Source organism: Aphelocoma coerulescens, chromosome 5 (genome assembly GCF_041296385.1).
Source record: "Aphelocoma coerulescens isolate FSJ_1873_10779 chromosome 5, UR_Acoe_1.0, whole genome shotgun sequence".
NCBI classification, from domain to species: Eukaryota; Metazoa; Chordata; class Aves; order Passeriformes; family Corvidae; genus Aphelocoma; species Aphelocoma coerulescens.
Genome location: NC_091019.1, coordinates 17,612,919 through 17,638,437, shown reverse-complemented (window position 1 = coordinate 17,638,437; position 25,519 = coordinate 17,612,919). Strand labels below are relative to the sequence as shown.

General features: G+C 38.7%; 1 protein-coding gene across 4 annotated transcripts in view; it reads left to right on the top strand.

Annotated features, from left to right (window-relative positions):
* Nucleotides 1–1,213: 1,213 nt before the first annotated feature.
* USH1C (USH1 protein network component harmonin) overlaps nt 1,214–25,519 on the top strand; it is a 47,186-nt gene continuing 22,880 nt past the window's right edge. For 2 of the 4 annotated variants that reach the window (XM_069016873.1, XM_069016871.1), the window contains exons 1-15: nt 4,634–4,878; nt 5,175–5,242; nt 7,247–7,390; nt 7,880–8,018; nt 13,400–13,508; nt 13,605–13,629; nt 14,321–14,378; nt 15,175–15,278; nt 17,022–17,106; nt 17,541–17,600; nt 17,853–17,909; nt 19,713–19,855; nt 20,494–20,559; nt 23,126–23,250; nt 24,716–24,792. In XM_069016873.1, the coding sequence (XP_068872974.1) occupies nt 4,810–4,878; nt 5,175–5,242; nt 7,247–7,390; nt 7,880–8,018; nt 13,400–13,508; nt 13,605–13,629; nt 14,321–14,378; nt 15,175–15,278; nt 17,022–17,106; nt 17,541–17,600; nt 17,853–17,909; nt 19,713–19,855; nt 20,494–20,559; nt 23,126–23,250; nt 24,716–24,792 (1,329 nt within the window). In that variant the 5' untranslated portion in view covers nt 4,634–4,809. Of the gene's footprint in view, nt 1,288–4,633; nt 4,879–5,174; nt 5,243–7,246; nt 7,391–7,879; nt 8,019–13,399; nt 13,509–13,604; nt 13,630–14,320; nt 14,379–15,174; nt 15,279–17,021; nt 17,107–17,540; nt 17,601–17,852; nt 17,910–19,712; nt 19,856–20,493; nt 20,560–23,125; nt 23,251–24,715; nt 24,793–24,898; nt 25,463–25,519 lie in introns of those variants that run through there. The other 2 variants (XM_069016875.1, XM_069016872.1) reach the window with 2 other exon arrangements.

Here is a 25,519-nt window from a genome sequence, read left to right as displayed (position 1 = left end):
ATCACCAAGTGAAGTTAATTCCACAATTGTTTACTACTTGGAGGAGTTTCTGACTCCTGGGAAGTTTATCTGTGTTATAAAAACCAATTGTTTTCTTTCAAATGTATGTAACTTTGAGCTTGTAAAAGATCTATTCCTGTAAAGCCTTCTAGAAACGATTGATAGATATCAATAACTGTTATCGTCTATATGTAAATTTAAAGGCGACAAATATGGCTTTTAATGTGTGCTTTAAATTTTTTGTATCTCCTTGTAATGACACAGAAATAATAAAAGAATCATGGGGGTTTTCTGGCAGTGTCAGTTTTTTTTAAAATCACACCTTCATATGCATTCATATAAGTTTCCACTCTGTTGAAGGAGGAGCAGGTAAGTTACCTGTGCTTAAGCAAACCCTGCTCTCTCTGGAGTTATGTGGTTAAAGGTTATTCTGCTTGGAGACCAAGAGACTTGGGTTAGCACGTCCTCCACTTGCCACCCTCCTGACTGCAGAAGTCTATGATTTTGTACTACAGTAGGGAAAGTGGGAGAAGAACCAGCTCAAGACAAAGTAGTATGAAAGAGATTAGTCTGAAATAGGTTCCTTTTCAGGTGCTCCGAGCTTGATTCTTCTGCAGTTACTCACAGCAGCCACGTCAGAGGTTCTATTTGTAAGCAACAACACTCTGTTAGTGGGAATGGCTGGGGGAAGTCAGATTTAGACAGTGATGCATCAGCTTCACTCTGCTTACCTAAAAATAAAGAAGTTGAGATTATTTGCCGTACAACAATTTATTGAAGCAAATTTTTCTCCTTGTTTGGGCTTAAGATTTTTTTGTTTGGTTGCTTTGTGTTTTAACCCGTGTGTTAGTATGCTTTAAATTTCACATCCTCGTGCTTTCCTTAACTACTGGGGTTAGTGACACGCATGCATACCTACAAATACGGGAGAGAAATTCGTATGGGAGCTCTGTACCGTTAGAGGAGCACCAGAAGTAAAAATCAGCCCAGGGAAAAGCCCAGGTAGCACACCGCGGGGCGGGGGGCCGTGTACGGACGAATGTTTACTTTACTTTTTCTTTCTCCACCGTTTCGGCCGCAAGCAGCCCAGGCCGGGGGTCGCAGGGTGCTCAGCTGCTCATCCCCTGCCCTGTCGGGAATACTGGAAGGGGCGGCGGGCGCGCCTCCCACCGCCCCGGGGCGCGGCCTCGCCCGCGCAGCCGCCCCGCGCAGCGCCCGCAGCGCACCCGCGCAGCGCCCGCAGCCCGCACCATGGAGCGCCGCGTCGCCCGCGAGTTCCGGCACAAGGTGAGGCAGCGGGGACAGCCGGGGCCGCCTCCCCGGCAGCAGAGGCTGGGGCAGCGCATCCCCCCTGGCCGGCCACGGCTCTGCCACGGCGGAGGAAGGGAGAAGCTCGGGGACTTTGCGCTGCCCTGCCAATGGCGCGGGTGGCAGCCTCCGGGGAGGGGATGATGGGTGTTAAAACCCTTAGAAAGAGAGGCGGGGAAGAGGAACGTTCCCCAGTGTACGAGCTTTTCCAGGGCTTGGTACAATTTATTTTTGCTTAAAGCCCCATTGCAGCCGGTGCCGTCCGGGGAGGCGCAGGGCAGGTGCTGGAGTCCGGGCGCTGGCGGTGCCCGCTCAGCCCTGGAGCGCCCAGCCGGGGCCCGGCCCGCTGCGGTTCCACCTGAACATTCCCCGGCGCAATTGTGCGTGTGCACTCATGTGCAAATGCACTCGATATATGGAGCGGCTCGGGCTGCCTGGCACCGTCGCTTTGTCGTTTACCCGGTTAAATAAGTGCTCGGCAGAGCGCGAAATTGTATGAGCGAAGAATGCTGAGAAAGCTCTAATTAAGGAAAGGAGGAGGAAAATAGTTTGCACTTGGAAAAGATGTTTTTGCCAAGCCGTTTAGGACTCTCTCAGATTAAAGTTTTCTGTAGTGTTTTGTGGGGGGTTGTTTTGTGAAGGAAGTTGTGGTTGATTCGGTTTGGTTTGGTTTTTTTTGTTTGTTTTTGTTTTTATTCTGTCAGCTAGGACACACAATTTCTGTGAAGTTTTATAGAAGTATTTGTCACCTGGTGATAAACACATTAACTAAAGGATTGTTAGGATGAATTAGAGGGACTGCAAAAAAAACCCCACTGTACGTCAAACTGGAGTTCAAAAACCTTAAGGACCTGGATATTCCGTAGTAATGACTGTAGCCATCCAGCCCGTTGATTCTGCCTTGCTCCCTATTACTGTATAACTCGACAGTGGGTTGTGCAACATTTCTTCAGAGAGTCTGGTTTCTAGGTGGGTGGTTACTGTCTTGAACTTTAAACCTTCTCCCTTTCATTGCTGCTACAATTCATAAATCATTCAAGCCCCACCCCGATAACGTAAGATGTATTGTCAATGTTGCTGCAAACAGCTGCGATGCAGATATCGGTGACAACTTTATCTGAGTCAGAAGGCATTGAAACTGGTCTTTTCTTTCTTCATTTTCTATCCTCCTGCTTCTAGTGGCCTCTGTGGCATCCACAGTCTTGGATGCTTACTTTTTCTATGACACACCGGTGAAGATGCTCAGCTACAGGATCTAAATTTCCTGAGTTAATGGCCACTTTCTTTATTTTCTTTTTTCTTAGTTTATTTTTTCTTAGCAATTTTGATCAGTTTCCCTATCAATCAAGCAGCAATGTAAAGTATGTGATATATGCAAGTATATTGACCAGTTCTTCCCTTTCCTTCAATAGTTTTCCAAAATCTGTGTAGCTTAAATAGGACTTCATACTCTTCTTTGAAACCAGACAGATTGGGCTAGTGTTAACGTAGAGCATTATTGTTATTTGAACTTCTTCCACACCAAAAAATGCTTTTTGCTCCCCACAGCTTCTATTCCACTGAATAAACTTAGGTAGACTTCTTGACAGACTTCTTTTTTTTTTTTTTTTTTTTTGATATGTGTGTGCAGATTTTGTGATGACTTCTTATTAATTTCTATGAAAAACAGTGCAATCTATGTAGTGAGAAATAGAGCATAAGCAACTCTTTGTATTCTAGGATGATAAATCATGCAAGTGAAGACTCTTTAAATAATCACAGAGGGTTGAGGGTGGAACAGGCACCTGGAGGTTGTCTGTCCCAACCCCCCATGCTCAGGGCCACCAAGAGCAGATTGTCCAGGGCTGTGTCCAGATGTTTTTTGTTTCATATCCTTGTTTTAAAAGGTGTGAAAATCACCTATCCCATGACTCTACCGTCATTTTCTCAAGAAATAGGTCCTAAAATGCTTCTGTGATCCAAGTTATACCATGTCACCACTGGTTTTTAATTTTTTTTTTTTAAGGTGGTGGGGAGCATGATATTTTAGGATTTAAGAAATTAGAGTCAGCTTTTAGAAGCTGGTGATAAGCCCAGGTAAATCAAATGACTACAGTAAGACTCTATCCTGAGGAGTTAAAGAATTAGGAAAATGGCAAGAAATGCAGGTGATATGATGCAGTGATAATTGGGGGAATAGGGCAGAAGGAGGAGAATGATCCATTAGTAGGGGTGGCCCAGGATGATGAACCCAGCTGTAGCATTCGGAATATATTAGAAATTGTGTGGGTGTTAGGTTTTGTCAGGGGATAAGAAAGTTGCTGGTGCAGGATAAGAAGTGTAGGAGTCAAACAGGAAGACTGACAGTTTTGTGAGAAGAAATAGCAGAATTTAGATGTGGCCCTCCATTTTCTGAGAGGAAATGGGGATGTATCCACCAGCTAGCATACTGGGAGAAAAATGAAATATTTTTACTCTTTGTTTTCCCCATCAGGAGAAGAGATGATGATGATGGTTTTGCCCTTTGCTGTGCAGGGTTGATGCACTTAAACATTTAATGTTCTTTGTGGGACACTGCTCATACAGTATCTTAGCTAGCACTGGGGATTGAGCTCTCTATTTTACCTGTCAGGGAAGTGAAAAAATGGATGCTAGAATTAGTTTTATCTTGAGTTTTACCTTTACAATTAGCCTTGCACAGTGTTGGTGAAGTTTTGACTGCAAACATTTTATTTCCTTTTAAGTCAGACTTTATCCTCTGTGTTTTGAAATTCACTGTGAATAAATTGGTTTACTCACTGGTGTTACTGTAAAGCAATCTTGACCTGCGTGTAGCTTTCTGGCCTTTAGGTGTTTTCAAAGTGTCTTTTTCCAGATGAGACAAGTAATAGAAAACCACCTGTATGTGAAGTCTTGCTGGCTTTAGAGAGCCAAAAGGTACAAGTAATAGAAAACCACTGGTATGTGAAGTCTTGCTGGCTTTTGAGAGCCAAGTGGGACAAAAGGAATATGAAGCATGTATTTAGTTTAGAACATAATACAAACCATTGCAAACCTAGAAAGAAAGGGCCTTTCTTTAAGTATGCAAATTGCTTCTCAGTCTTCACATCACAGTAATATTACCCTTTAGGTCAGATGTAAATTGTTTTCCTAAACATCAGGCTTGTCCAGATGTAAAACTAATGTGATGTGACCTCTCACTACAAGTAAGATTAGTGGGGGGTCTCACTATCACTGAATATAAATTGAACTCCTCATGTAAGAATTCCGCTTTGGTTTTCTTTTGCTTTAATTTACTGTAATTATCCAAGAGCAGGCATAGTAATATGACACTGGTTTAGGTAAAGGTACTATTAGTGGGGGAGGAAAGAATAACTAGCAAGTTCTATCAGTTAAGAGCTGGAGCAAAGAGGAGCAGAGATGTAGCAGTTTGCATAATGCTATAAGTGAGCTCCTGAAATCGGTGGTTTGGACGACAGGACATCGATTATATCTCAGGGTGGTGGCTTTATCTGTGACAGCATGTGCTACATTAATGAGTGGCCAAAAAGGTTTCTGAAGACATTCATTCAACAGTACAGTGATTATCAGGTAAGACAAATATGATATTGTTGTAACAATACTAATACTGAGGGGAGATCTAGCACACAGAATATATCAGTATTCACCACCTCTTCTTATGATTTGTAATACTAATTTTAGGAAGTCTTGTTGTAAGTGTGACATTTTGAGGTAATGCTTTGTTGCAAAAACATGTTTATCTTAAAAAAATTCTTTTTCCTTGATGAAATCTTTGCTCTATGGCTTAAGAATCTGTGAAAATCTCTTATGTCCAGCATTTGTGGCTATTAAGTCAGAGATTAATGATTATGTCTTTGGGTTTTCAGGTCAATCTATTAATTGACAATGAAGCAGAGAAGGATTACCTTTACGATGTGCTGCGGATGTACCACCAGTAAGGTCTAGCTTTATATGTGTTCATGTAGAATTTTTCTAATGTTCTTAAATGTGAAAAATGAATATTCAAAATTTTAAATAGTCTTTCTATATGCTACTAGGAATGTAGTTGAAAAAGAGGGTTTTGTCCCGTTTAATGAAATCTTGTGGTTTCACAGCATAACCTGCAGGCAAAGAAGGAGCATGTCTGTAATCACTTATACAGTTACTTTGGTTTTATGACTTCGCAGCTTTGTAAAAGCATTTGGTGGATTCATATTTGGGGGTGTGTGGGGGGAAGCTCCTGCATGATAGAACTGTTCTTGGGAAACAGGAAGAGAGCATTAATAAAATTCCATAACATTTCCAAATAATGCTTATTGGATTAGTATTATTAATGCCACATGCACAAAGGTTTTCACTGACATAACTTTTCAAAGAATTTTTTTGCTAACTTTTCAGATAACAATTTTGCAACTGTTTTTCAGAAAACTGGCAAAATTTAGTCTTGGAATCTGTTTGGCATGTTTAATGACTCTGGCTCATTACAAAGGGATGGTAAAAAATTGGTAAGGTGATAGGCCTTTTGCCAGTCCTTTTGCTGAACTGATTTCAACCACGGTTGCCTCGGACTTGTATCACTGAGAATGACACCAACCTCTAAACCATTGTTTTTCAAAGAAGATGAGAATGTATTTTCCACTAATCATAGACAAGTGGCTCTGATAGACATTGTCTCCATTAATATCGTAATTAAAGCATCTGAGCTGAGTGAAATGTAGACGTTGCCACCTGATGTTTGCACTGAGCTGGAGTTATGGGGGTATTCAGCTGCCTATCTGATTCAATTTCACTCAGGTCTGTCTAATTGCTTTTCCATTCATAAAGACTGTTGTTTGGAAAGCCACTTGGTTCAGTAGATCTGAATTATTTAAAATGTTCTTGCAGTTACAAAATTAACAATGCATATGGCAACTTTTCTTCAATTTCCAAGACTGCAGTGTCTTGGGCAAGATTTTCAATATCTCTGTGAACCTGTACTCATCACATATCACTTCCTGGTAATACATTATGAAATATCCCAGGGCAAAAATATGTGCAGTTGCTGTTGGAGCTAACACTTAATGTCTGCTTCACTGTGAATAGCATTTCCAGAAGTATTTGACCTCTAATCCCATATAGGTATTCCTGATCCGTATTTTCACTGCTCATGCCTCAGAGAAGTTGCATGCCAGGAAATGTAAATTAAAAGAAAGGGAACAGCAAATAATACAGAGTAAGTTTAACTGGATATTTTATAGGAATAGATCCAATGAACCTTAGCTGTTCCTCCACTCCTGGAGCTGTACAACAAAGTGTATTTTGGAACCTGTAACTATCTCCGTGCTGACAATTTCAAGGAGACCACTTTGCTTAGCTCTCATGAAAGAGATGTTCACAGCAGTTTAACTTCTGTAGGTTTTGTTAAGTAGTTGGTCACCCTTCAAATCCGATTTTGAACAAAAATTGAAACTTAAACAAAGTCTTCGCTCTAGCTGCTGAATATTGTGATGATTTTTTATTTCCTGGATTGAAGCAATTTTTCAGTCCTCTAAGTTCAGTAAAGGAAGGAGCTTGTAGCCTAGATTTATATGCAAGGATTCCTAACTAGTAAGGAAAAAAATCTAGTTAGGCAAGTATGTCTAATCAGGAGAGTTATTTTCAAACATTTCCATAAAATCTTGTGGGTACTCCAAAAATGAAATTGGAGATGTCATCTATAAACATGATGTGCATGTCTGTAAAGGATCAAGTGAATGTATAGAAGATGTCACATGTTTTGAAGTGAGTATTCTTAATTTACAGAAGGTTTGCTTTCTCAGAGGCTATTTTGCTTTTGTCAAACCAGTATCTGCATAAATATCTTTTCTGGTAGCTTGAAAGAACACGCAAACATTGAAGCCACATACACAACAACTTATAAAACGAAGCTTTTTCTTGGTGTGTTGATTACCTGTGCTTGTTTGTCACTGTGTTTTTGCAGGTCTATGAATCTCCCAGTGCTTGTGGGGGACCTAAAACTGGTGATTAATGAACCAAGCAGGTTGCCTCTGTTCGATGCTATCCGCCCACTCATCCCATTAAAGCACCAGGTGGAATATGATCAGCTTACACCCAAACGCTCACGGTAAGAGAATGCAGAACATCAACAACAAAAAAAAAGACAGCTAACTTAAATACAAGCAGGAAATACTGAGTATCCAGGTAAATTCAGAGTAAAATAGTGTTCATTTTGTAGAGCTGGGCATAGTTATTTTGCTTTTGCTATATTTCGTAGAAGTACAGCTGCCTAAAATTGTTTGCCAAGTAGTTTAATCTAGTAAAAGCAGGGTAAAGGAGTCAAAAACAATATTTTCTCATTTTTCCTGCATTTAATAATTAAAAAAACCTCTCATAGCTCTAACCCTCTAAAAGCAGTTTCAGTGATTGCAAATGTCTTTTCATATGAATAAACTTGATGGCTTTAGTTAACACACATCCATCCAAACTTCAGTCAACTTGCTTTTTTTTAAATGCCTAAATTATATCAGAGAAAAATAATGTCTAACTTTCATGTGAAACGTTGTTGAGGGAAGGTGTTATGCAGCTGAACACTCAACTGTTTCCATTTTTGCAGAAAGCTGAAAGAGGTGAGATTGGATCGTTTGAATCCTGAAGGGCTTGGATTAAGTGTAAGAGGTGGAGTGGAATTCAGCTGTGGCCTCTTCATCTCCCAGTTAGTTAAAGGAGGACAGGCAGACAATGCTGGACTTCAGGTAAGAAAATTATATTCATGTACTGTTAGGTGCTAAAGGTTGTTCTTTAACGTTTAGAAATTGCTTTTGCTAAGGTGCTCTTTGTCTCTTCTAGTAGAATTCCTAAGATATATAAGTCAATGCCATGGTAAATACCATTATACCAGTCGTGAATCAAGTAATTAAAACTGTTCATTTTGTTGTTTTTAGTGATATGTAAACCTTTTTTTTTCTTGTTTGGGATATGATAATTTTTGAAGGTTAAAGGTTTCTCTGGAATGTTTATACTTCATGAGTAGCAACGGTTATATGTAGGCAGATGGAAAGAAAGATCTCTAGACTGTGGAAGAGTGTTTTAAGTTGCCAAGTTCTGATTAAGTGTAGAACAGAGCATATAGATACTGAAAGTGTTAATTCCACCTTGCACTGATGTAATTTGTGCAATTAAAATGCTTACTTGAACTTCATGTATAAATTGTGGGGGTTTTGCTTTATGCAATGAAAGAAAGAATATATTTTTAGCTATTCCTAGTGTCCTCTGTACTGCATCCTAGTGTCCTCTGTACTGCATAGAATTGCACTTCCTGTATTGAATTTTAGATACATGAACTTGCCAATAAGGTTGACAAAAATAATTATGTAGAAACACTGCAATACTTGTGCAATTTGCATTAATGAAGTTTTGGGTGTTTGGTTTCTTTTTGGATGTGGCGTTGCGGCATGTGCTTAGTGAGAAGTGAAGTGAGAAATTGCTGTGGCAAATGTCTGCATCTTTCTTTCAGACTTTGAATCTGATAAGGTGTATTAAAGGTCTGAGTTTCTGAGTGGAAGGGCTAATATGCCTTTCTACTTTTAATTTGTCAAGCCTGAATATTTGCTGAAAGTATTGATGGCTAAGGATTATGTTTAATACTAGTCCAAAATATGTTAGACTGGCAAGATTCATTGCAGTGTTTAATTAGGCTAGCATGTTTTGTAGATATGCTTCAGTATTATCCCACAGCTCTCTCAGATTAAAACCTTCTCAGAGTTTGCACTACAAAAGTTCACGTACCTCATCTTCTACATTACACAGCAAGAACGGGAAGTGTACACACAAGGGAGTTGTTCCTGGGCTGTGGTTAGCTCTGTGGAGAGATTCCATCTGCTTCCTTCCTCCACTGCTAGAAACTTGAGAAAAAGACCAAGACCAGTCACTTATATGGCTTTTGTAACATCCCCTGGAAAATACTGGAAAGCTCTAGTGATGCTGATCAATAAAGAGCTTAAACTGGCATGCTAGTACATAGATTTTAATGCTCTGTTGCAGCTCTGCTTGTTTCAGACTAACATTTTGACATGATCACAGGATAAGGAGTTATGTTCAGCTGTTGTGCTCCTATAAGGATGTCAGTTTTCCTAGTTTCTCAGTAGACAAAAAGGCCCCATGGCTTTCTGTGACTGAGGTCATCGTGGTACATGTTGGTGTCAGTGAGTGGGATTGTGAAGGATCCTCAGGCTGGAGCGTACAAACTTTATTGCAACTCAGACCATGGTTAGTGTTTAGCAGGCAGAGTAGGTACAATAAGGGGGAACTATGTTTGACTGTGATTTTGTTAGGGTTAGATTTTATGAATTAATATGGGCAGATGGTGCTTTGCAGCTCCTGTAACTGCCTGGCTTCTGTTTTTTGATCTGTGGTGTTAAAGCTCAGCCTAAAGTGCCTGAATAATAGGTGGCACTAGGCACTTTCTGAACCTCACTGAATAGCAAGACCTGACAGGCAGCCCATTGTTCTAAATTGCTGTCTCACAGTAAAGCCAACTGCTTCTGAAATTTCACCCACCTGCTTTATTTAACAAAATCTCTACACATTTTCTATCCCAAAAATGCTGTCTGAGAAAGGTATAATGATTTTCTATTATACATCAGTTTTACATCCTGCTGCTTTTAAAATTTCCAGTCCAGATTGCATGATTTCTCCTTGAAGTACTTTCCAAGTCACGTTAAAATGACCAAATAATAATGAAGGTTCTGTGGCACTTGTAGTTTTGACCCTTTTTTGACTACAGTTTCTCTAAAAGGCACAAGTGTTTTGTCCTTCCATTAAGAAATGGACTTCATCTTCCCCACCCCCCCCACCACTGCTTTTTGATACTTGTGTGTGAGGATCCTGCTGAATACAAAGCGATTGGTGTGAATGATGAAAGTGGAAGAAGTACACAAAATGGGAAATTTGAAACAGTTGATGTTATTATATGAACCCCTTCAATTTCCTAGAAGCACTAAATATTATATTTCTCATGTTAAAAATTACAAATAATAGGCATTTTACTTGAGAAAAGTTAGGTTTGCATCTGTTTTCTAAAAAGTCTGTCATCTCCCTGTTCGATAGGGAAAGGGGAAACTGTGATATAATACCAAAATAATTGTTACTGTCTACTCTACTCAGTCCCACAGACTTTTATCTCTACAGCTCTGATTCATTAGGTTGGTATACAGTGATACCAGTACAAAAGTAACAAAATACATGAAAACAGCTATTAATTATCCCAGTATGAGACACCTTTATTCAGGAAAAGCTGTTCAAGTATCCTAAAGAGAAGCAGTTTGCTGTATGCCTATACATCTCCTGTAGTTCAACCTAGATTGGGTTATTTGTAAAGTACCCTCAGTCATTGTCTGTCAGCAATATATATGTTGTTAGGTTGAGTGAAGAGCATTGAGTTTCAGAAATTAGATGACAGTCTAGTAAAGAGGATTGTTGAAAATATCTGTATGGGAAAAGCTCATTCCCGTACTGGAGGGAAAAAATAAAATGCTCTTGCGTGCATTTGTAATTTTGTAAGTGCCTATTGAGGAGATAAGAACAGATTTGACTCCGTGAATGCTGACATCCTCAGAACAACACAAGTTCTGCTGAAAAAGAAGCCCCATGATGGCACTGCCATTTGCAGCCCTAAAACTGGGGGCTTCTGTGCATTAAGGCATTGGAGTCAGTAACAGAATGATAGGTGACCCTTTTAAAGGGTTGGGTCTCTGCAAACCCAGGCTCCATGGTCTGTTATAGCCTGCATGATGTGGAAGATGTGAGTAAAGGGAGTATCTTGAACTAAACAAAAATCAAACAAACCTTCCCCCCCCCCATATGTAAAATCAACAGAAAAGGGATTGGATGGATGGTTTTGAATCTTTGGAACAAGTTGGTTAAATGAGTGACAGCAAGAGCTATCAGGGGTGTAACTCTAAACTGCAGACCCCATGTGCTTTTCTTGTCTGATTCTGTAGTTTTACCACAGGTTGTATGTTCAAAATCCCTCATTACTGACCTGTTTCTGCTCTTATTAAAGATTATTTAAAAAATCCAACTGGCATGAATAAAAACTGTCAGGCTCTTAGGAGTGCAGGCCGTCGCCCTGGATGAGATTTTTTTGGATGCCCAGCAGAGGGAGCGGATGTCCCACTGGTCAGAGGCTTGGGACCACAGTCCTGTTTTGCCTCTGCGAGTGTGTTCCGTTCTGCAGGACAGTTTTCTTTGCTTTTGTAGCCTTCTCATGCTGTGCTGTGTCAGACAGAAATGTTCAGCTTCAGTGAAAAGGGTGATACAGGAGCTGGTAGAGTGGACATGTTAATGTTTTGTGTAGTGTTGCAGAGCATGAGACACTTCCCAGAAGAACTAGAAAAGCTTGTGAAAGAAATAAACAAGATACATTGCTGGGGTTTTGGGAGTTTTGTTTGTGTTTGTTTTTTGTTTTGTTTTGTTTTGTTTTTTTTCAATTGGACAGATCACAGTAGGAAGATTCAGTGGTCATTAGTACATAAGGAAAAAGGCAGAAGGTGACAGCATGCCCGACGTCCTGTCACCCAGTGTTGTGTCTCTGTGTGTGTTACAGCCTCTAGAACACAGGCTATATTGAGGAATTCCTACTTCCAGTTCCACTCACTCCTCTCATATAAAATGAAAGCACAGAGCCTCTCAACAAAGTAATTGTTGGTTTGTTTTTTTTAAATGAGCATGATAACGCATTCCACCCAAATTCAAATTCTGTTGAATAAAAATAGTTGCTTTAGCTTTGCTGAAACTTGAAATCAGCTTCACGCAGATACCAGCATGGAAAACTTAAGCCTAAAGTGGTATTTGGAGCTTGACACTTGAGTCTTTAAATGCAACATTTTAAGCAATCGTAACTAGGGATAATGCTGCTGTGAAACCAGACACATTTGTGAGGACGCACACAAAGTTTCATCAAGTAAGAAAAAAATCCCTTGCTGTCAGTGTTAATGAGAAAAGTGTCATCAAATACATTTTACATAACAAATATTCACAGTACTTCAGAGGAAATGCTACTGGAGAGAAGTAAAGCCAAAGTACTTGGCTTTGTCCTTGTGGAGGTCAGAGGTATAAGATGATACTGTTGATGTTTTTTTTTAAGGTAATTTCCTGGTAATCATTTGTATATCTTATTGTGCAATGGGTGAATCTGCTTTAAAAATGGAAGAAATCAAGAACTAATTTTCATACAGCCACGTCACGTGGTTCATGTTGAGTAAAAGTCTTTGCTTGTGGTGCTCTAGCCAGGACCTTGCATTTTTCAGTGTAATCTTGAGCAGATAATAAGGCACTGCCCTAAATGAAGTGGGCAGTGTATTAATCATTGATTCCTTTTCAGCCTGCCTGGATAAGAGGATCATTAGGCAGAGTTCATAGAAATTTGGAAATTTCTACTCCAGTCATCATAGCATATCAAATTTGGATTTGTATTAGAGGAAGGGAAACTTTTTGATTGTATTCTGATAAATGAGATTTGAAATTTTATAGAGGCGGCTGAAATCACCCTGTCTGCTCTACACTAGTAAATTGAACACTGCCAGGGATTGTCCTTGGGGTGCTGCCATTGGATTGCTAACAAATGTTAGCGTAGTCCCCAAAAAAAGACAAAGGGGTAAAGTCCATTAAAATAATGCATTTTCTGAATCCAGAATCAGGCAAGATAAAAAGACCAAGTTTATTTTTTATACATCAGAAATAGTTAAGAATGTATTTCAGAAAACACATGGTAAAAGCAAACTTTAAAAGCATAATACTTACGCTGAAGTAGAAAAGAAGAAAACAATTCCAAAATTATTTGAATTAAAACACAGGGTCTTCTGTTTAAGGTAATCTGTGGAGTACAAATATGATCTGTAGTAGAAAGTATTTATAAAATTGTTATTTGGCCATTAATTTGCTCATTTGGTGTTTGGTATTAATTTAAAACAAATACAGGTAAGTCTGATCTGGACATTACCTGAAATTCAGAAAGTATTCACGAATGAACATTATCTAACCTTTGCATCAAATTACTGCCAGATTGTATCTGATTCTAAAAACGTTTTAAAATGTTAACTCACAATTATTTTTTCTTCTCCCTTCCATTTGTGAGGTTGGAGATGAGATAGTGCGCATCAATGGATATTCCATTTCGTCATGCACACATGAGGAAGTCATAAACCTCATTCGTACAAAGAAAATCGTGTCCATAAAAGTTAGGTGTAAGTAACACAAAAAATCACCTCTGTCACAAAGATTGCTATTGATAGATTGCTGGTGGTCTGTAGAAACTTAACCGAATTTTTTTTTTTTTTCAGATATTGGCATGATACCTGTGAAAAGGTAATGGCTTTTCATTTGAAAACAAATTAGATTATTCATTTTCACACAGCCTCTTCTATCAAAAGAATCAGTTTTTAATTACGAAAATGTGTGAATGCTGATTAAAATGTCACATCCTTTTTAATGAACAGGCAGATGTCTTGCTTGATGAATCTGATTTTATACTGGTTGCCTACTTAAATGAACCAATTTCTGTTTCCTCATTTGTCATGAGCATCTCCTCAAAATTTCATTATCGATGCACCTAGTTTGATGGAGGGCTCCACTATTTCTCTGTGTATGTAGCATTTGATGATGGCTTCAGAGTTTAGAAAAATTTAAAATTGTTTTTCTCTTCCAATGTTTGTTGAAAAGCTGAATCTTTAAGCAGAATGTTTGAGAAATGTTAATGGCAGCTGTTGCTCTGCATAGACATTTGTGTAAGATGTTCGAGTGGTTATGGTTAGTTTTACAGTCTCCTAAAGTGTTTTCACTTGAGAGGGCTTTATCAATTTTGTATTCAACCTTTAGTAGCCCAAATAATTGTACACTTGTTTGATGTTCTGCTTAAATTCCTGGAAAATAAACCGGATATGAATGGTATCCAAAGAAAGTTGTGGATGCAAAATAGAAGGCCGCATTCCAAAGTAGCTGCTGGAATACATTGACATTTATTTTGTCCTATTATTTTAAATTATTTTTTTCCTTTCAGCTCAGCAGATGAACCCCTTAAATGGCAATATGTGGATCAATTTGTGTCAGACTCTGGGGTAAGAGGTCAATATTTTGTTAAATGTCTTCTGGGGAATCTGTAATGGCTCTGAAACACTTTCTCCTCTGACCTTTTTAGAGAACTTACTGTATGCATTACTATAATGCAGTATCTTGTTGAAAGTATTCTGTGAGAAACATCTTTTGTGATATGAAATGATTGTAGAGCTATTAGGTAAGGAAAGGGCAAGACACAAATGAAATTACTTTTGCTCATTAATTGGTACTTCATTTTGCTTGAGCTTATTAACTTCCCAGGCTGTAGTTCTACTGCATAAACCTTTATCAGATTATTTGGCCTATTTTAGGCATATTAGTGGAGGAATTACAACTTTGAATGCAAGTCACTTCTAAGGGTTGCAGGAGTGAAAAGAAATACCACAATTACTGTTCTTTTGCTTTTGGGAAGAAAGACTTAGTTAAATAGTGAGCCTTATCATGTATTTCTTCAGCCCTTTTGTCAGGGAGCATCTAAATTATTATTTTGCCATATCACTTTCCTCTAATTTTCCTTCAACCTTTTCTGAAGACAAAGTTTGACTATTGAAATAATCTTCTCCAAATAGGTAAGTTCAGTCTTTCACTTCAGCCATGCAGCTCCACTGAAATAACCCTACTTCAGACTCATTTCCAGCAGGATAGGACCTTGGAGCCTTGAATAGGACCTTGAATAGGACCTTGAATCTTATCTTGATGCTGGCTGGTATTCATCCTGGCTACATGAAATTTTATAGTTGTCTTGATACAAATTCAAGACAGAATTAACATCTGCAGCATTGTTTATTCCCTCTGCAGGAAGGAAAGGGCAGTGTTGCTGGGCTTGCTTCTTCTGGAGGGAGAGACAATAAAGAGAAGAAAGTCTTCATTAGCTTGATTGGTACAAAAGGCATGGGATGCAGGTGGGTCACGTTTTTTATTTAATGTCACTGTTTTTCAAATGAGACACTCAAGGCGGTTATTTCCATCCTTTGATAAGATGTCAGGAAAATGAAGATCCATGCTGGATCAGGAAGGCAAACTGCAACAGCAGGATATCTGTGGCACATACTACATAGTTTTAGGCAAAGTGTAAGTACCTGTGTTAAAAATTCAGTTATAAAGGAAAAATCTTTTTAAATTTAAGAATAAGAGCAGACTGAAAGTGCCTTAGTACAAGTTGTGATGGAATTGGATCTTTTAAATGCTTTTGCATTTTTAAATACTTAAAAATTCTGCTCGGTGATGTGGCAAATTCCAGCACTATCCACTGTCAGGTTCACTCCCTGCCCTTAGAGTGCTTTCTGTGACCCTTTTCAGAGCTAAAACACCATCCAGTTCCTAAAATTAGTGTTGAATTTGGAAGAGATTTTAGAAGTATGATTCTGGGATTCTTGGACTCCTGTCCTTGCAATACTTACAGAGGTTTTGGAGTAGAAGGGATATTGTAGGATTTCTTCTATCTTTAGAAATATAGAGTTGAAATTATTAGGACTTTTCTCTCCTGTAATTTGGAGGATGTAAAGATATTTTTTTAAATTATTTTACAAACCTGGAGGAGTGGCTCAGCATGACTAAAAGTAGTTTCTGTGTTTGGGCCCAGCTTAGATGGCAGCTTAAAGTTCCTGAGCTAGATGTTGGCCCCTGGATGAAACATCCTTCTTGCTTCTATTAAATAATCCTAAGAAAATAACACTGTTTTATACATACAGTCTCTTGAAGTTCAGTGAACAATTGGTAATTCTTCATTGGGTTGCTTTCTTGATTTTGAATCTCATTAGTCCTGGTCCTTTAGACAGTGTAGGTCAGCATACATAGAAGTTTCAGCATGTAAGGTGAAATACAGAAGTGCCGGCGTTTTCATCAACAAATGGGACGGGGAGCCTGGACAAGCGTTCCAGGAGCCTCATATTATTTTGTTCCATTATCAGTCTCACATACAGAGTTGAGACAGAGGTGGTACAAAGCTCACGCTGTCCCAGACATCCAAAGACTTCCTGGTTACAGAGCATTCTTAAAGGCTTCTTAGCCAATTAGCATGCTTCTAGAAGTTACAGACAACTGTTTTAACTAATCTACAGCAGCACACATACATCTGTTGTACACAATACTCGCTTGTTGTACCTTATATAAGAACACACAATATTCCATTATTAAGCTGAAACTTGCCTATCTTGCTAAGCATATTTTTTGCAACTTCTAAACCTATCTCAGCCAAACCTAAAAACCCTAACCATTGTTTTAATGTCCTTGCTTGTTATATAATTGTATCAAGTTTTCGCAGCCAAAGCTGATCCCTAAACTCTTCTGCTTGATTCCTGAAACCTACTTTTTTCTCACACCTAAAGCTTTTCCACCTTTTGTGTTTCCCCACACAGAAGCTTGAATATTTTTATTTTAACTTTTTCTTTAAAACCAGTTTTGTGTTGTAAAGAAAAATAGGATGATAAACCCTGTGTACTGGCAAGTTTTGGTGTTTGTTTCAGAGTTGGCTAATAGTGTAAATATTCTTTAATCAAAAACAAGTTACGAGAAAACAACTAAAACTACTCACTGTATTATTCCATAAATTTTATTCCATAAATTTTATTCCATAAATTTTATTTCATAAATTTTATTCCATAAATATTATCCTATTAATGTCTGGAGTTTTTTTACATTTCCAGTATTTCCAGTGGTCCAACACAAAAACCGGGCATTTTTATCAGCAATGTTAAGCCAGGCTCTCTTTCAGCAGAAGTGGGCTTAGAGGTAAGTTTGCCACCTCCAAGGTAGGTACCACAAGGAATTCTTGGTTTGTGTTCACAACTTCTAGGATTCTGAATCTCTCTAAAGTACTAGCTGTGTTGGTATTACTGTTTGGTGGGGGGTTCTTTCCCATGGGAAAGAAATACCTTATGGCTACATTTTAAATTAAGGTAGTTTGCTAAAATCTTAAGAACATGAGTGGCCTGGATCAGACAAATATTCTTTCAAGCTCAGGATTTGATCCCAAGCAGTGGCAATAGGAAATCTGAGTGTAGGAGGATGTGCAAGCCTGGCCAGTTTCCAGTCTGTTTCCCTTGCACTCTGCTGGTACCTGTGATCATTGTATGAAGGATGTTAGAGAGCACCTCTCTTTCTGTTTTCATTTAATATATGTACTAACTTAGCATCTGTACTAAAATTTGCATTAATTTCTTCAGGTTGGTGACCAGATTGTTGAGGTGAATGGTGTGGACTTCTCTAATGTGGATCATAAAGAGGTAAAGTCAAGTCCTCTTAATTCTCTGAAGTTGTAGTTGACAGTTTACTTAATATCTGTCCTTTTTCCCTGTCCACAAAAAGTATGTTTTGATACTGGGCTACTGAAGAACATGGGAATTTGAAGATTTGCATACCTACCACCCTGTTTAGTTGTGGAAATTCCAGCCTGGGCAACCAGCATTTTTCATCCAATATATACTGGCCTTTTATCACTTAATTCACACTGATTTTTGTTTTGTTTTAATTTGCAGGCTGTCAGAGTGCTCAAGAGTAGTCGTACTTTGACTATCTCTGTGGTAGCAGGCGCTGTAAGTAGTGTATTTTTAAAAGCAGAATATTTGTGAAAATTACTCTGTGGGCAAATAAATGGTAAAAATGAATGGTTAAGAACAAAAGCTGTGTTTCTTTATAAGATCTATACCTCTGTCAAACCAGGAGAGTTTGAGTGGCTTTTGCTTGTTTCATACTACACAAAGTATTCTCAAAACAGTTTCATAATTGTGGGCCAATGCAAAACCGTTCCCTTGACAAGGAATGGAAATTAACTTTATCGTAATGGTTCCTCATGTTTGGGAGCTTCTGTTCTAACAGATATCTCCTGAAACATGAAAGTTGGATTTGAGACAAATAATTTTTAATCCTGACTAGCTGATGCCTAAGTCTTATTCCAAATTAGTTCCTTTTGTAACTGTTAATCTGATCTCATTAGCGTATTGACACATTGAAAATTGCTCAGTTTTTCATTCCCACTGTTCTGTTCAGCAGAACTATAAGCCTTTGGGGCCTAATCTAAAATCAGATGAAATTAATTAAATCTTCCCTCTGACTTCAGTGTGACTTTCAATAATTTTTTTAATGTTTTTACTGCTTTAATCCTTCTTATAGCAAAGTGTGCAGTTAAATACAAGAGGATAATCAAGTTCCATAGACTAATAAAAGACTGTTTTCTAATTGCCTTGCAACTGACTTAAATAGGGGGAAAAAAAAGATTTAGTAAGTCACTTCAGCTGCTTCCTAAGAGCATGTGTGTACTGTGTAGCTACATTAAGGAATTAATGGTTTATTTGATCTACTCTTATAGTAACAAAAGATGAAGCTGTCCAAAGGCACTGTAGACATTGTTTAAACAAAAGCTCTGGGCTAGTTGATTAAGCTCCAGGAATTCAACATCCTAAGGACTTAGTTTCAACTCCCAGTTATGTTAACAACTGTTAAAAATACGAGATCTACCTCAGCATGCATCACTGGGGTGGTATCCTTAAAATGGCAAATTGTTGCTATGGAACTCTTCTGTTCCTCACTCCTTCACCTTGCATGTCTCTCCTCAGTAAACGTCTTTGTCTGGAGAACAGATAGCAAAAGGAAACAGTTTCCCTACCATGATGCAAAGGCATTCTTCAGTGCCTGGTTTTGTTCAAGATGTCTACTTTGTGCTTTAGAGGCAGGAAAAATCCTACCTTCCTAATTACCATGGGATTTTCTTTTCAGAAATGAAAATTAGATTAATGTTATCAAAGGGTTCTACCTATAGCACAATGGAAATATCTTTCTTGAACAGAAAATAGTGCTGGTGTCTTAATTGTAAAGCAAATGAAACAAGAACAAAACCAACTGAAATACATAAACTATACAGTGTATGGGGGATGTACATTCCCTGTATTTGGGTTCCCTGAATGATGACACATTTCTGCAGCAACCAGGGATTAAAACACAGTAACTGTGTAGTTGTCTTCAAACTGGGAGTCATTCAGTGTTCTGTTCTCTGGCATTTCATTGCTCAGTAAGATTTCAAGAAAGTATAATGTGAAGTTTTTTCTGGGTGACACACTGAGCATGTATTTGGCATGACCCTTACAGTGCTGTTGCTGACTTCAGTAGTTGCAATCTCTTCTGAGGTGTTTAGCACATAATAACTTAGAGGCTGAAAGTAGAATAGCTCCTTGGAGTAAGCAGTCAGATCTTTGAGGATCTTTTGGGGTGTGTTCCTCAGGAAGAGCGGTGTAAGGAAATGGCAGATGTGCTACTGTGTAGCTGGGTTTTTATTATTTCCTAGAAGAATTGCATTCATGAGATATTTTCATGACTGATTTGGGTGGTGGTTTTGATTCCAGGGAAAGGAGCTGTTCATGACTGAAGAAGAGAGGCAAAGAGAAGCACATCTCCGTGAGCAGGAACGCCAGGAGTTAATGCATCAGAAGCGGCTTGCGCTGGAGACCAACAAAATCATCAAAGAGCAGCAAGAGAAAGAGAGATTGTAAGAGCTCTCTACAGGGCAGTCTGAAAAATTTAGCTTGGATTTGGAGAGGGCACAGAAGACAGGAGCACATGATTATTTCTGTGATGCTTCTCACAGAAGTGAGAAGATTCTGAACTTAGAGAACTTTGTTTTGCTGTTGCAGAGTCTCTGTTCGTAAAATGTTTATCCTATGTTGCTCTTGATATTCTGGGCTTTCAGAGCTGATATTGTTCAAAGCCATGCTGAGTAGAAGGGTCATTCTGCTCCCTGACTGTCGTACCCCAATGATTCAGTGTGATATTCATTATTTTCCTGATGCTATCCACTCATGCTTTATTTTTAGCAAGACAGTTAGAAATTTTATACTCATAAAAAACCACACTATAGACCTGTCTCAGAAGGAGGTAGTGACTTAGAGAATTAAGTAGATGATATGCTCTTATTATGCAGGTGGTCAGGAATGTCCTCAGGGTTCCTATGAAACCATACTGAAACCTTGGTATCTTAGTGATGACTTTTAAAAAGGAGTGTTTTCCCCCAATACATACATATTTACTGTCTATGTCTTTTACTAACTAAATGCTGACACACTTTGTTCAGGTTCTTACTCAGAAAATACTATTTTTATCATGGTGTCCTAATTCCTCTTATTATAGAAGAAAGCTGGAGATTTCCCAGAAGGCTGCAGAGGAGGAAGAGAGATACCGCAGAGAAATAGAGCAGTGAGTAAAAACCACAGTGTTTCCAGGTGGCAGTGTGCCACCTGGAAAAGGGTGCTTGTGTATTAGGTCTGGCTGGAAACCTTCTGCATGTTCCTTTCAAATAAAATTGTGTAGTATTTCCATTTAGCTAAATGTAGGATCCAATACAGATCAGTAAGTACACGACTGTTAGAGAATAGGAAACTGTTCTGAAAATCAGCACCTTGAAAACATGAGGCTTATGGCAATAATAAATTCAATGTAAAGTTGAAGTAGAGCACTTATTTTTAAAATGTTATTAATATATAGAGAAACTTAAGATTAAGGAAGTTCTGTGTCTTAGAACTTGCTTACTCTCTTGTCACTGAAACACTACATTTAATTGTAACAGAAAAAATAGTACTTTTAAGAAACAGATCAGTACTATATTTGTTACTTAAGCATTCTTTTACATTTGGAAGTTTGAAATTAATCAGTTGTTATCACAAAAATTAACTTCCCTTCTAAATGATGCAGGGAAATTGCATGAAAATGCAAGTAGCACAATAATACCTGTTTTGATTCAGCCCTTTAGGGCTAAGATTGACCCTCAAGTCTTCAGCTTTGCCCCTTTGATATATTAAAGGGGTTTTAATTAATTTAATTCACTTAAGTTCCTTCTCATGTACCTGTATTAGCTAAAATTTTCTGATAGAAAAAGTGCAGGGATTTCTGAATTTCCAAGGTACAAAAAGAAGTATATTCTCCAGCTGTCACAAGAGAAAAATCTTCTGACAGTCCTGCTGTGGGCTGTACTGCAGCACATGGATGAATTCTTGTGCATTTCCCTTTTCTGATACCAGGGAATTGGTAACATCCTGTTCTTTATTGTGGCCTTCTACAGAAATTCCTGCAATAGCCAAAAGCTGCTATAAAAGCAGGCCATCCCATGTGAAGGATGATTCTGTTCTCCCAGTCTAGATTGCCTGTCTGTTATAATGGATGTTGGATGTTTGCCGTGTTCTTCTGCACTATGAGCATCTTTACTCACTCAGGGAGGGCTTTCATGCCTTGAGGGCTGCTTAGTGTAAGGTCCAGCACAGCTTTATACTTCCTTGTATAATTATCAAGTGTCACTCAAGCACTTTTAAGCTTTTCCATATCACAATCCAAACAGTTAAGTCAGTGTCAATCTCTCCTGGGTGAGGAGGAGGGAGAATGGTACCAGAGGAAAAAAGATGAAATTAAAAGCTGAGATTTCATGAGCAATTGTGACAGGCTAAAATATGTTGGTTTTCTGTATTAATAGTTTGTAAGGATCCTGCCTTACCTTCTTTTAAAAATCCTTTCTTGCAGGAATTCATTGTGTGAAGTCACTGTGCCCTTTTTTGGTATCTTAGATTTGAAAACATTTCAAATGTGCCTGAATGGCAGAGGTCCCTAACTCTGTGTACTGCAAGTTGCATTGTAACACCATCTTTTTTTAATTAAAATGAAATGAAACAACATTCTGTCCGTTGTTCCCCTGATAATGCCTCCAAATTTAAATAGTGAGCTCAGCTGCAGATTTAAGAGTGTTTTGACTCCATGTGAATATTTTTTCAATTTGTTTTAGCTAATTTAGAGATGCAAAAGATAATCCAAGTATAAATAGCATCATATATATCTAAGACCTGGTAAATTTTGGCACCACATTATCCTTTCAAGGCCAGCTATAGTCAAGAATAGATCTTGGATCACTTTAGGCTACATATATGAAGCTACATGTTACTAGGTTATTCAGCATCTCTGCTGTGACCTACTTGGTGTTTGCTGTTTTTTGGTTTGAAATGTCCTTTTTTCTGATCATCGTGCCATTCTAGGTACCTCCTTGGTACTTTACTTGTTTTGCATGCTCTTTTCCTGAAGTGTGATGCTCTCTGCACCACCCCCATCCTCTATCTCTACTTATCTATTCCCCTCTCATCTCTTTTATTCTTTTTTCCCCTTTTTTCCCCTAGAATAAGAAATTTAATGTGGTTCATGTTTCAGCAGTATTTAATTCTTTTTGGGAAGAGTTACTTTTTATGGCAACCTAGGACTATGTGTTTAGGAAGCACTCATCAAAATAGATTTAAGATAGAGAAGGAAGACACACACCTTTTAGGTATAATTTACCGTTGTGACATCTGATTTGGGTGTATGGTAGATGTTCTGTCCCTCAGTGTTTTAGTTGAAACTGACTTTTTCTAACAGGTAATTCCAGTTATAAAAATGAAAAATTACTAGGTGAGAGATGGTTTTTTTTTTTACTTCATTTAAGGTGACAGTACTGTAGTGTATCATTCATGGCTTAGCATCTGTGCACATGTTTATATAACTGGCCTTATAAGTCTCAATATTAAACAAGAATATCTTACTCAGTTACACTGTATTTTTCAAATTATCTTAATAGCTTAGTAAATGAAACAGATTGATGAAAGGAATTTGGTTATGAGGAAGGAGCAGGTAATTATGCCTTATATTAAAGAGAAAAAACAAATACGCTGAAAAATGATAATGGTAATGAATATATACTGATGCTGTTGTTTTTGCACTCTGAATGTGTAACTGCATTTGCTTCCTCTAGGATAACAGCAGAGGAAGAGAAATTTAAAAAGGAGTGGGAAGAAGACTGGGGTCCTAAAGAGCCACCCAAGTCTCTAAAAACTGTAACTGCAGATGTGCACTCTGCCCCTCGTTCCAAACACAAAAGTAAGTCATTGATTTCAGCCTGCCTCCTTGTATTTGTGTCAGACACGTCACTGAGCTGTATGGAATATATCACCAGTTTGTCTCCAAGCCAAGCTAGCTATGAGTTGGTTATTTTCAGAAGGCTGGAAGCATACCATTAATTTAATGGCTCTTAATTAACAGGTACCTATCTAGCAAAATCTAGATCCACTCAAATAGTCATGGTTTTTAACAAGCAGCAGCAGCAGAAAAAGCAAAAAGAATGAAGTGTGCTAAGAAATTTTCTGAAGCATCAACCTCTTTATCTTGGGGGTTTGGTGCACTGTTTTCCATGTTGTTTTTGCTCAGTGTTTGCCTGTCAAACTTTTCACAGTTTGGGTTGGAAGGGATCTTAAAGATTGCCTTGTTCCAATTCCCTGCCATGGGTGGGGTGGGGACACCTTCCACTAAACCAGGTTGTTCAGAGCCCCATCCAGAACTGGCCTTGAATACTTGCAGGGATGGGACATTCACCACCTACCCTGGGCAACCTGTTCCAGTGCCTCACAGTAAAGAATTTCTTCTTAGTATCTAATCTAAATCTATCCTCTTTTAGTTTAAAGCCATTCCCCCTTGTCCTGTCACTATATGCCCTTTTAAAAAGTTCCTTTTCAGGTTTCTGGTAGCCCTTTTTAGGTACTGGAAGGCTGCTCTAAGGTCTCCCCACAGCCTTCTCTTCTCCAGGCTGAACAGCCCAACTCCCTCAGCCTTTCCTCATAGGAGAAGTGCTCCAGCTCTCTGATCATCTTCATGGCCCTCTGCTGGACCCATTCCAACAGGTCCACATCCATCTTATTTTGGGAGCCCCAGAGCTGGATGCAGCACTCCAGATGGGGTCTCATTGAAGTGGAGTAGAATGGCAGAATCCCCTGCCCTGCTGCCCACACTGCTCTTGATGCATCCTAGGATGCTGCTGGCCTTCTGACTTACTGGTCTGGAGGGAATCAAGGGAGTTGGAGCTTAGTTGGCAGTTAAGAAGCTAAATTGGAATCTACAAATTGTATGTGGAGAATGTACTAAAATTGTATTGTACAAAGAAAAACGTGGAAAGTGCTTGTTGCATAATTTGTAGGAGACCTGGGCTGATTCCTAACCTGATGTTATTTTATTATATTATTTTGTGTGTGACTTTGGGAAAGTCTTCTGATGGTTCCATTACAGGAAAAGCCACCAAGCTCTGCAGGCTTCTCTTCATCACAGAGCAGACTAATTGTCCACATGTAGATTCTAACTGCTCTTCAGGGCTGGAGGAGGTTGGAGACTAATTTAATAGGGCCAGTTTTTCTTTCTAACAATTTTGTAGAAAAAGCATCCTGTCACTAACTACGTTTTTTTTATTTCCCGGAGACTTCTAGTCACACACTGCTGATCTCTTTTCATTTCATGGGAACCTCCATTTAGACTCTCACTTCTATCTCCTCACTCCTTTCCTCCTTTGTTTCTCTAGAAGACTTAAAGGGAGTTGCACATGACCAACTTGAAACAGATGACATGGATGAAGTGAACATGAAGCAGGACAAACAGGTTTGCCACTCAGCCCAAGCTTCCTATCCTGATTCAGATTCTCCCTGTGTCTCACCTCCTCCTGACAGTCAGTCTTGACACTGAACTGACCATCTGGGTTTCCTAGGGCGATATTTGTGGTCCTTTGGTAAATGATGAAAGGTTTTGACACTGCTGCTGTCATTGCATTCTAAAGGTACCTTGGTATGAAATCTAACAATCCTGCAGAAAGGTGGACTATATTGAGTGCTCTGTGTTAGCAGTACTTCTTACATAAAGTTATGTATGTTTCTTATATAAAGTTTTGTATGTTTTTACTTAGCAATATACTTTGTAACATTTATGCACTGGGCTTGAAATATTTTGTCCTGGGAAATGGAGCTTTTCATGTCTCCTCAAAAGCCTGTTGTTCTGCCACAAGCTTGAATGAGTTTGCACACCTGCTTAATTTTCATGAGGCTTGCTAAAACTACTGTAAAGTAGGAGCATGACCATAAAAATCTTAGCAATGCACATGCCTGTGTGGTTCTGTGTGGAGATTACTTGTTGCATTTGCTTTGACATGAAATGTATATAATTAAAATAAGGGAAACTTATGACTAAATGTACTAGAACCATTTATCAAGAATTTGACTAAGAACTTGTGGTGTAATATCAAACCTCTGGTGTTGAGCCTTCAAATAAATTTCAATCAGTTACACATATCAGCATGGATTGATCTAAGAACCAGTCCTTGGCTTTTCTTCAA